At 64.9% G+C, this 10,407-nt stretch overlaps 3 protein-coding genes across 3 annotated transcripts; 2 read left to right on the plus strand and 1 right to left on the minus strand.

Moving 5' to 3' along the window:
• Positions 1-1,284: 1,284 nt before the first annotated feature.
• EMIHUDRAFT_425099 (hypothetical protein) lies at positions 1,285-2,580 on the plus strand. Its single transcript, XM_005767476.1, has 5 exons — positions 1,285-1,353; positions 1,426-1,604; positions 1,750-1,837; positions 2,005-2,097; positions 2,311-2,580. The coding sequence occupies exons 1-5, from the start codon at positions 1,324-1,326 to the stop codon at positions 2,512-2,514; spliced, it is 594 nt and encodes a 197-aa protein (XP_005767533.1). The 5' UTR covers positions 1,285-1,323; the 3' UTR covers positions 2,515-2,580.
• A 1,549-nt stretch (positions 2,581-4,129) lies between these two features.
• Positions 4,130-6,601, minus strand: EMIHUDRAFT_470593 (hypothetical protein). Its single transcript, XM_005767477.1, has 7 exons — positions 6,568-6,601; positions 5,789-6,385; positions 5,564-5,642; positions 5,045-5,143; positions 4,847-4,932; positions 4,620-4,655; positions 4,130-4,495 (listed from the first exon to the last, which is right to left on the minus strand). The coding sequence occupies exons 2-7, from the start codon at positions 6,287-6,289 to the stop codon at positions 4,259-4,261; spliced, it is 1,038 nt and encodes a 345-aa protein (XP_005767534.1). The 5' UTR covers positions 6,290-6,385; positions 6,568-6,601; the 3' UTR covers positions 4,130-4,258.
• A 3,213-nt stretch (positions 6,602-9,814) lies between these two features.
• EMIHUDRAFT_246088 (hypothetical protein) lies at positions 9,815-10,402 on the plus strand (the record flags this gene model as incomplete). Its single annotated transcript, XM_005767478.1, has 1 exon — positions 9,815-10,402. A coding segment is annotated over one exon (588 nt), but the record flags the coding sequence as incomplete, so codon positions are not given.
• Positions 10,403-10,407: the final 5 nt, after the last annotated feature.

Raw genomic sequence — 10,407 nt, forward strand, 5'->3', positions numbered from 1 at the left:
CGGTCGGCGAGATGCCGTGGGCGGCCAGGTCGCGCGCGCGGTAGAGGGCGATCAGCGGCTCCTTGCCCACGTTGAGCTCCTCGCGGTTGAAGGAGTCGAACGTGCCGCCGACCAAAAGCTTGTCAAAGCAGACGGGGCGGCCACCGCCGCCGCCGGCGAGAGCGCGCGCCTCCGCCTCAAGGGTGGGCGGCTCCTGCAGCGCGCTGGCGGCCGCCCGCGCGTCGGTCAGCGGGCCGAGGAAGGCGGCGGCAAACTTGCGGCAGACGGCGGAGGAGGAGGCGCGCTTGGCGAGGGTGGCGCAAGAGTGTGTTCGCAGGACGCGGAGCGATGGCGAGTAGACGCCCAGCTGCGCCATCGCGGCGAGGAGCGGGAAGGCCTCGTCCCACGCCACGTGGCCGAGGTTGGTCGGCGCAAACGGAGCCGACAGCGCGCTCACGCCTCTTGCCCACACGGCTCCCGCCGGCACCGGCCCCGGCTGCGTGCGAGCTGACCAGGTGAGCTGCCGCTTGTAGGGCACGTCCTTGTTGAGCGCGACGAAGTCGGCGTTGCGGCCGTCGCCGCGGCTCTTCCGCCACCGGAATGTGTGCTGCGCGCCCTGTCGGTGGTCGTACACCGCGGGCAGCGACAGCTCGGAGACGTTTCCCGGCCGCGAGTAGAAGACAAAGTCCGACTCGTTGGGGAGGTAGCAGACCTTCTCGAAGACGCAGCCGCGGTGCTCGACCGCGCCGATCGTCTCGAGATCGCCCACGCACCGCCAGCGAGAGTACGCGCCGCGAGGCGGCCGCCGCCCGGGCAGCCGGATGCGCACGGGCGCCGTCGCGCTGAGCATGACGGCGGCATCGGCAGCGGAGGTGGAGGTGGAGTCGCTGCCGGTCAAGGTGTGGGCGAGGAGGAGGCAGAGCACGACCAAGGCGGCACACAGGCGGAGGGTATTGCGATCGCAACAGTGCAGAGGTGTCGCTTGCATCCGCCCGCCGGCCTGGAGAAAGAAGAAAAGCCGGTGCGCGTTTTTCTTTTCAGTTTTTTTCTACAGCACCCTCTCGTTTCCTCTCTAGTTTCCCGACGGGATACAATGGTAGTCCGTGGAAATCATCAATTTCCCCGGGCGCTGAGCCGAAAGAAAGAAAAAACAGACAACCCAAGGGTGGGATGGGAGGACGCTACTGCCCAAAGGTTTTTCTTCAATTTAGAGAGCTGGTGGGCGCGACCGACACCTCAGCCGGGGGCGCAATGCAATTGTACGTGTACATGTCGCTCATCAGGCTGGCACTCCTAGCGGCCGCCGTCGCACCCACCGCCGCCAGTTCGGACCACGCCGTCAAAATGCAGCAGATCATCGGTACCGCGCGAATAGTGCGCACCGGCTGTGCAGGAGTCCCTCTGTAGCCGCCAGCTCGCGTCACTGCAGCCTCCGCCTGCCTACAGGCTGCCGGAAACGGCGACACGACACTTGCGCTCGCGAGCTTGGACAAGCTTCAAGCCCAGCTCGACGCCTGGCGTGCCGCCATCGCGGAAGCCGCCGCCGCTGCCGCCGCCGTGCCGGCTGCGGAGGCTGCAGTGCCAGAGCCGCCAGCTGAGGAGACGGCCTTCTCGATGAATGTGACGTGCGCGCGAGCCCACGCCGACTGGACTCGTTCTCTCTCCCCCCACCGGCGGCCGGCTGCACGAGCGCTGGTGGCCGCAGGCTTGCTCCCAAGCGTCGGCGGCAGCAAGACACAAACATGTGCTGCTCGCTCCGCCCGCCCGCAGGTATGTGCCCGACAAGTGCCGCCGCAAGTCGGTGGAGGGGTCGGTCATGCGCGTCCACTACGTCGGCAAGGTGGTGGCCACGAACAAGGTGCCTCTCTCTCTCTCTCCTCGGCACCCGTCTCTCCCCGCCAAGCTTTCTTTTTCTCCGACCAGAGCTGGATTCGGGTACTGCGGGAGGACCAGCGCTGTCCCCTTCCAACGGCCTCTCGCCCTCCCCACTCCTCTGCACATCTCCCGCCCGTACCCCTCGCCCAGGCCTTCGCCTCCTCCTTCCACACCGGGTCGCAGCCCTTCCGCTTCGTCCTCGGCTCCGACGAGGCGCCCGTCGCCGGGTGGAACGAGGGCCTGGTCTCCGGGCGTAGATGCCACGCATGTCCCGGCGTAGTTGTCCACGCATGCAAGCCGCGCACGCCTTCGCCACGCCAACAGCTGAGAGGGTGTGCGCACTCTGCGACACCGCAGCGGAGGAAGGGAGAGGGAGGGAGAGAAAGAGGGAGAGAGAGGGAGAGAGGGAGAGAGGGAGAGAGCGCGGCGCCACCCTGCGCCCCTCTCCGCCCCAAGGTGGGCATGTGCGAGGGCGAACGGCGGCGCTTGATGGTGCCGCATCGGCTCGCATACGGCGCCCAGGGCACCAAGGGCGTGCCCCCGTACGCGGACCTGCAGTATGACTTCGAGCTGGTCGAGGTGAGCAGCCCGAAGCTGCCGCCGAAGAAGAAGAAGAAGACGCGCAAGGGCGGCGCGGAGGACAAGGGCGAGCTACGGTAGGAGGCGGTAGGGGCCACGAACCTAGTCTACGGACTCTGTGTACTGTGAGGACACGCGGTGTGTGGCAGAGTTGTCAGGTCTTAGGAGAAGGGAATCGAAGGGAAGGGGCGCCCCAGACCGCTCGGGACCGCTCGGGACCGCTCTCGGACATTGGTCATTGCTGCTCCTCCGCGTTTAAGGTGTAAAGGTCCTAAGGTGTAAAGGCTACTCGTTCCATTGATCACTGTATCCCCCGGCACAGCTCGCGTTACCGAAAACCTTCACGATTTTTTGTGAACAAATTGCGCCATTTTGTCCCTCGCGGTGCCTTCCAGAGGCAGCTGCGACCCCGCCGAGTGGACGGGCGCACACCGCGCCATGCCTCTGCGCGTCCTGGGGAGGGACAAAATTGTCGCCGCCGGAGACGACTCGACGCCCTCTGGGGGGAGGCGAGGGCCCTAGGGGATACCCATGCGGGGGGGGAATGGGTCCCCCCAGCCCGCCGCAGGCGCCGATTTTTGGCATTTTTTTCTTTTTCGCGCGATTTTTTACTTGTTTTCATGGGAATTCGGCGTACTTGCGGCCATGCTATCACGCCTTGCGACATCCTTTCGGCGCTGCTGACCGTGCCATGCTGCTCAACTGACCGCCTGCATAGCTCGCGGCCTTAGTCTTCGGCATTCAGTGACGACCTGATCGTACGGCCAGTAGGAAGGTGTCCTTCCATCGTGTGCACGCTTCTGGCGCAATGCGCGTCGCCTCGGATTGGCTGCTGGCACTCTCGAGGCTATGCCTACACAGCCTCGCGCGCATGGGCAGTCAAGAGGGACCATGCACCTTCTCAGGACAGCGCCGGTGCCTCTCTCTTGGACCGGCAAAGTACTCCTCGAGGTCTCTCCAAATCTGCCCTCTAACCAACCGTAACCATTCGGGAAGTCGGTGCTAATAGAGACTAACAGAGCCGGAGCCCCGTTTACGCACTTCTGCGCGGCGCACGGTGCCTCCGGGGGCCCCCGCCTCCCCCCAGAGTCGACGCCGCTGAGATCGGAGATCAAGCTCTGACAGGTCGCACGTCGCTCCTTTGACGCCGACGTGATTCACCCGTGCAGATCACATCAGGACACGGTCTCGACGCGCTCGGTACGACGCCTGCGACCCGTCTCGGGTCAGGTGGCACGACGCTCATCGCGCCTACCAGCGCTGCCGTGCAGGTTGCCACGACGAGGTCGAGCACGCTTCTATACGCTCGCCTAGCCTTCCTTTCTATCCCATTAGGCAGTCTGGGAACGGTGGCGAGCAGAGGCAAAGCCTACGAGGGGTGGTGGAATCACATGTCGCGGCTACTGCCGGCTCGACCCCACGATACGAGCCGGTCCGGCGAGGCTGACTTTGAGGCACCATCATCGGACGATGTCGACGAGTTGGGTCGCTCTCGCGGTACCCAGGTAGCCCCCCATACTAGGATCATCGGCCATGGCCGCAGGGAGCGCGCCGCGGGGGAGGGCGCTGGAAGCAACACGGATCCTCTCCGTTGGACGTTTTCTCAAGATTAGCGTGTGAGAGAGTGAACTGGAACTAGCCTAAGGACCGCGCGCGCAAAATGTAGAGAGCTAGAGGTGTCTTAGTTTTGTTATTTCACCAACTTGTTTCCGACCAGTTGAGAGTTGTGGAGAGTGCTGGCACACGCTGAGCCTAGAGAGACGGTCGATTCCGCATCCCTGGTACTGGACACGTACATATAGAGTAAGGGTGTTTAAGCTCCCTGCTATCGCTGCATCTCGGCGGGTGTGCGCCGGTAGCAGCCGCCGCCACCCTCGTCGAGGATGGCGTCAAGGAGCGCGGCGGCCATCTTGCGCCCTCCCTCCGGCGACGGCTCGACCCGCTGCACGTAGTCTCTCGGGTCGCTGCCGTCGAGCGCCTCGAAGAGCGGGAATGGCACAACCTCCACGCCCGGGATGGCGACGCGCCGCGTGGCGAGGCTGAAGAGGGCGCGGATGGCCGCCTGCTCTCGGGTGATCTCGAGTGATCTCGGACGATCTCGAGTGATCTCGGGCGGTCTCGGGCGGTCTTGGGCGTTCTCGAGCGATCTCGGGCGATCTGGAGTGATCTCGCGCGCGGGCGGCTGCCTGCAGCCGCGCGGGCGAGCTGTCGTAGCAGACCATCTGGCAGCGCTTTGAGGAGGCAGTCAGGACACGAGTTCACTACTTGGTGGACCAGTGGACTGTGCGGTGTCGGCCGTCTCGCCACATGTTTGCGTGCTAGCCCCACGTGCGTGTGTGCTGAATGTCCCTCGCCCTGGGCGTGATGCGCGTGCGTGCCCCTGCCCGAGGTGAGACTGTACACTACAGGTCGCCTTGAGGAAGCAGTCCGCCCAGGAGCCGCGCCCGTGCACGTCCAAAAAGTAGATCATGCAGACGACCACCCTTGCGGGCCGCCGGCCTAATCTCGGGTAATCTCGGCTAATCTCGCCGGCTGGCACTGCACCTCGGTCCCATCGAGGGTGATCTCGGGTGATCTCGGGTGAGCTCGGGTGATCTCGGCTAATCTCGGCCGGCGAGCAGTCGCTCGATGTAGTTTTGGACGCGGTTGCCAAAGAGGTCGACAAGGTAGCCGAGGCCGGGCGGGCAGCCGCAAGGCGAGACGAGGCAACCTGCGGGCAGGCAAGCTGTTGAGTAGTCCATAGTCGATGGCGGGAGGGAGTGGGCCTGCGGGTCAGACTGTGGGGGAGACTAGCTGGCTGGTTCATTGAGGACGGGTCGCATGTACTCAACCCTTTTTCACGCACGCGGGCCGCCCACGACCGACTGTGAGTCTCTCGGGGCAGGCTCCGGGACGGCTCCGGGCAGGGCCTGGGAAGGGTCTCGGGGATCCCGGGTGGACTTCTGACTGTCGTTGCTGCCTGTCCAATCTCGACGGTCTGTCTTGTGCGTCTGGGCTCGGGGTTGTGTTTTTGCGGGAACAGACAAGGGCGTGAGGCGATGTGTGCCCTGGCAGGCCGCAGCAGGCGCAGCCAAGGAGGGGGGGCCCATAGGGTGATCTCGGGCGATCTCGGGCGATCTCGCATTGCAGCCTGGCAGGCCGCAGCAGGCGCAGCCAGGGTCGACCCGCAGGTTGGGTGGGCAGGCGCAGGCGCACTGCTCTATGCAGACCTGTGGCACGAGATCGGAGGGGAGATCACGCGAGATCGGCCGAGAGATATGCCGAGAGAGCCCGAAGATGCAATGTACCTCATGCGGGTGGGTGTGTCGCCCCGGTGTCCTGCGCAGCGTGCCCCGCGCAATGTCTACTCCCAGACCTGCGGCGTGCAGCAGGCGACCAGCGAGAGGTTGAGCGCTGTGAAGAGCAGCGGCTCAAGCGCGATGTCGTTGCCGCCAACCGACACGACCAGGACGTCGTCCGGGCCGATGGCACTCGCGATCAGCCGGTCCTGCGGCGTGAGCCGGCCGCACGCGCGCGTGTTGAGCGAGGTGGCCTCGACCGCGGTGTTGAGGCAGAAGAGGCGGCCGCCATGCCCCCGCCGAACCAGCTCGTCGTTGAGCCAGTAGCACACGTCGGTCTTCATCCTGCCCGGCGCGAGGACAGCCTCGTACCCGTTGGTCGCCGCCGCCCACGAGTCGAACCAAAACTTGTTGTCGAGCGAAGAGTCGCCTGCGAGGAAGATGCAGGAGCGGCGGCTAGTGCTCCCGCCTCCGCGCAGCGACGCGTGCACGCGCCGCAGGAAGTTTGGGTTGTGACCGTAGTACTCAGAGTAGTACTCGGCGGCGCCAACCAGCGGCGTGGTGGTCGAGGGCGACATATACACAAACTTGGTCGGGGACCGCCAAGCTTCACGCCCAACCTCGGCCGAGCGGAGCAGCAGCGGGCGCGGCACGAGGGGCCTTGCCGGCAACGCGTGGCGCTGAGCGTCCGTGTCTCCGGCCGCCCCACGTGTGGAGCTTTTCGAAAAGAATTCTCGCATCGTCTCACAGCAGACTGGCACGGACTATCCCTCCCTTGGGTTGTCTGTTTTCTTTCTTTCTTTTTGGCACGGACTAGCACCACAAAAGGCACAGAATCTTAAAAGTCACAGCACACTGGCACGACAAGGGCGCAGACTGGCGCGGACTGGCAGGCACACAAGAAATCACGACTCTCACAGTGATTTGGGCTCGGCAGCTTGTCAGCCCTCAGCCGAAGCTGGGGCCGGTCCCGTAGCCGAGAGAGCCCGCGCCGATGAGTTCGACGCGGTCGGGGGGGCCTGCGAAGAGGCCAGCGAGATGGCGATCGCTGTACTTCATGGTGCCCTCGGTGGCACACACACCGGCACACCAAAAGAATCGCGTTCGCGAGAGTTCGACACCGAGTTTGAAAGGTCGAGGCCGAGGAGAGCGATGAGTCAGAGGATGAAACAGCAGGAGAGAGAACGAGGATGAGAGTGGGAACTGGGAGAACGCGAGGTGGCATGAAGGTCGCTGCGAGAATTGGTGAGAATTTCACAACAAAAGGCTCTCGCACACGCACGATTCACACGACAGACAAGGCGCAGACGACGGCTTCCTTAGAAGCCATCGGTGAGAAACTGCGAAGAGAGATAGGAAGAGGCGGACGCCCGAGGGTGGGCGACGGCTAGCGCATCACACCCCTCTCCTTAAAATCCCTGTGTGGTGGCGGCGTGCCGTCCTCCCATCCCTCCCTTGCCGTGGCGACGGTGTCTTCTACAACTTCCTCTCTGCGCCGGGGCTCGCTGTCAACATCAAGACGGAGGAGAGCCTGGCGTGCCGCGCGCCGGCTCATCGCCCAGCACGGCTGTGGCCCTCCGCCCCCCATTCCCACCCAGGACGCCACGTTCAAGCTCCGCAACTCCAAGCTGATCGTGGACGGCTCCTTCATCACCGAGGTGCACTTTGTGGCACGGACCGCCGGAGTCGATGACGGGAGCGCCATTTCCAACGCCTCCTACTGGGCCGCCGAGCTGAACGACTTCAACACAGGTGTGGGGGCGATCACTGCACTGCCCAGCGTAGCTCGCGCAAGCGAGCGCGACCATTCCCACTGTGGTGCCGATTCCCACCGTGGTGCGACGTCCGTGCAGGGTGGAATGTCATCAACGGCACCTGCTCGGGCAAGAACAACCTTAAGCTCGGCCTCGGCGGGTCGCGGACGTGCGGGGACCTCTCCATTCGGATGAAGAACGCCAGTGCGGTCTTCACGTTTCGCGAGGCGTGGACTGTCGTCGTGCGCGGCAACCATGTATTTGACCGCGTCACCGGCCCGACCCACCGGCTCGACCTCACCTTCAAGGAGGCCGCCGGAGCCGCGGCACGAACGCTGCCGCACGGCATCATTGGCCAAACCTTCTCGTCATGCGCGCCGCGCCAAGGGAAGCAAGACGTCTACCCCGAGTCTGGCCGCATCGCGACGTCCGCGATGGCAGAAGGCGCCATCGAGGGGACCGCGGGCATGTACCAGGTGGCCTCGCCCTTCGCCACCGCCTTTGCCTTCTCGCGCTTCGGCGGCGCCGAGCTCGTGCTGCCAGCGGGCGGGCTCTCGTCGCTCGCCGCGGGAGCGGAGGCGACCTCGACGGAGCGGGAGTAGAAGGACTTTTTCGCCTTCGCTATCACGTCCAGGTGCTCCTGCAGCGCCACCTCCGAGCGGCGACGCTCACGCTGATCGCTGTCGGGTGTGGCGGACCCGGTTGTTGGGACGTTGCGCCGCAGATTCGTCTTGCCACTCCGGCGCGCCGCAATCCCTCGCGCCGCTCCTGCCGAGGGCGGCTTGCTTATCGACGTACTCGAGTAGTCGTTCCACCTACGATTAGTATGGACGATTTTTTTCGCAGTATCCGCGGCGGGATATGGCGGGATATGGCGGGATACCGGGAGATACCGGGAGATACCAGGAGATACACGTGGATATGATGAGATACGGAGCCCCCACGATGTGTTCACGACAACGTCCGTGAAGCTAATCGGACGCGACGGGCGAAACTTCGCGCTTCGACCGGCCGTGATCTGCCGTGCGGCTAAGCGCTCGATTCCCATGATTGGCGAGAGCTCGTCATCGTCGATGAAGCACCGCAAGGACAGCCTTGATCGCCGACCAGGAGGATGGTCACCTGCAGCCGGCGGCCTCAGTCGGTCGGGGGGAGCGGGGGGGCAGGCTGGGCCGCTCGCGGGCGCACAGGAATCCGGCGCTCGCGAGGGAGGCGTCGCGGCGGGCGCCGGGTTGGTGGACAGTCACGGCGCACGTGCCACCCTCGCCGGGCCCGGCGTCGGCCTTGATCGCCGACCAGGAGGATGGTCACCTGCAGCCGGCGGCCTCAGTCGGTCGGGGGGGAGCGGGGGGCCAGGCTGGGCCGCTCGCGGGCGCACAGGAATCCGGCGCTCGCGAGGGAGGCGCTCGATGCTCGCGCTCTGCGGCCGGAGCGCGGAGAGGCCGGGCTGCTCGGCGTGAGGCGGGCAGGATATGGCGGGATATGGCGGGATATGGCGGGATATGGTCAGATATGGTCAGATATGGTCAGATATGGAGAGATACATCAAGATACCGCAAAAAAATCGTCCGCATCAGGGCTGCCCCTTGACATGTCTCCATGTCACTTCCGTCGCACACGCCATCTCGCGTACTCGCTGTCCGTTCGGACCACACCACACCCCTCGTGAGCCTGCTGGCGGTGTGCAAGTTGGCCTTTACGAGAGTTTCCGGCAACCTAGAGGGAAACCAGAGGGTCTAAGTTCATGGCCCCCGGCCTTCCAGCGTCTAAGTCTGAGCCCGGCTCCGTGCTGGGGCTAAGTTGAGCGCTCGCTCGCTGCAGAGGCTAGGTGTAGAGCGACCCTCTAGCCCTACTACCCAACCATTTTTCCCGGAGTCTGAGAGCTGGTTGGTTTGGGGCAAGATCTGAGGCGAAACCGAGGAAACCGGCAAAATACCGGGTATTTTCCAGGTATACCCGGGGTTTTCCAGGTACCCGCAAAATACCCGGTATTTTGCCGAGCGAGTCGGCTGATTTTGGGCCCAAACCAGCCTCAGACTCGGTCGGCTCAGAGCCCGTGAAATTGACGATTTTCGCGGAGTTTCCTCGGGAAACTAGAGAGGAAACGAGAGGGTGCTGTAGAGCAACACGGAAAGGAAACGAGACGGGGTGAGCGAGGAAACATGGGTACAGCCTAACCGGCACGCCGGGAGGAGGCGGTTGCTCCGTCCGCCACCGGACCGCCCCCTCCACCACCGTCGCCCTGCGGCGCCGCCTAGACCCTAGTGAGTGAGTGCTCGCCGACCCTCCCCACACACTAAGTCGGCATCGTGTCAAGAGAACCAAACACTAAAGTCGAGCGAAGGACGCATGCCCCGCGACCAAGCTGCTTCTGGCCGGTGCATTGATGCATACCGGTGGATTCGCACGACGCGACGGGTGGCTTCAGGCATGAGCACCTTGTTGGTGCAGACCCCGGTCGACCGCCCTCACCTGCGACTGCTGCTCTTCCCTCACGCCGGTGGCTCTGCCGCCGCGTACGAAGGCTGGCACGACGCGCTCGCGTCGCGCCTCCCCGTGCCGGTCGAGGTCTGGGCGGTCAGTCCTCCCGGGAGAGGCGCCCGAGCCGGCGAGGCAGCCTTCCCCACGGTGGCGGCGCTCGCCCAGGCGGTCCTCTCCGAGCTGGTGCGACTTGAGCTCCACCTCGCACCGCTCGCCGTCTTTGGCCACTCCCTCGGCGCCCTCACCGCCTATGAGCTCGCCCGGAGGATGGTAGACGCACGCCTCCCGCCGCCAGTCTGCCTCTTTGCCTCGGCGCACGAGCCGCCCTCGTGCGGCATGCCCGAGGCGCAGCGCGGGCTCGCCTCCCTCAGCGACGCCGCGCTGCTCCGCGCCCTCGCGGCCTTCGACTTCGTGCCGGTGGCATCCTTGGAAGCGGACGCCGCCGACGCCGCCGAAGTGGC

Source organism: Emiliania huxleyi (assembly GCF_000372725.1).
Source record: "Emiliania huxleyi CCMP1516 unplaced genomic scaffold EMIHUscaffold_490, whole genome shotgun sequence".
In the NCBI taxonomy this organism is placed as follows: Eukaryota; Haptophyta; order Isochrysidales; family Noelaerhabdaceae; genus Emiliania; species Emiliania huxleyi.

Excerpts from the sequence above, each read along its gene's own strand:
- EMIHUDRAFT_425099 (XM_005767476.1), top strand. The coding sequence starts at position 1,324 with ATGCAGCAGATCATCGGTACCGCGCGAATA. Across the intron at positions 1,354-1,425 it reads TCATCGGTACCGCGCGAATA|GCTGCCGGAAACGGCGACAC; the intron begins GTGCGCACCGGC and ends GCCTGCCTACAG. Across the intron at positions 2,098-2,310 it reads CCGGGTGGAACGAGGGCCTG|GTGGGCATGTGCGAGGGCGA; the intron begins GTCTCCGGGCGT and ends CTCCGCCCCAAG.
- EMIHUDRAFT_470593 (XM_005767477.1), bottom strand. The coding sequence starts at position 6,289 with ATGTCGCCCTCGACCACCACGCCGCTGGTTGGCGCCGCCGAGTACTAC. Across the intron at positions 5,643-5,788 it reads TCGCCTGCTGCACGCCGCAG|GTCTGCATAGAGCAGTGCGC; the intron begins GTCTGGGAGTAG and ends CTCGTGCCACAG. Across the intron at positions 5,144-5,563 it reads CGCCTGCTGCGGCCTGCCAG|GTTGCCTCGTCTCGCCTTGC; the intron begins GCTGCAATGCGA and ends GCCTGCCCGCAG.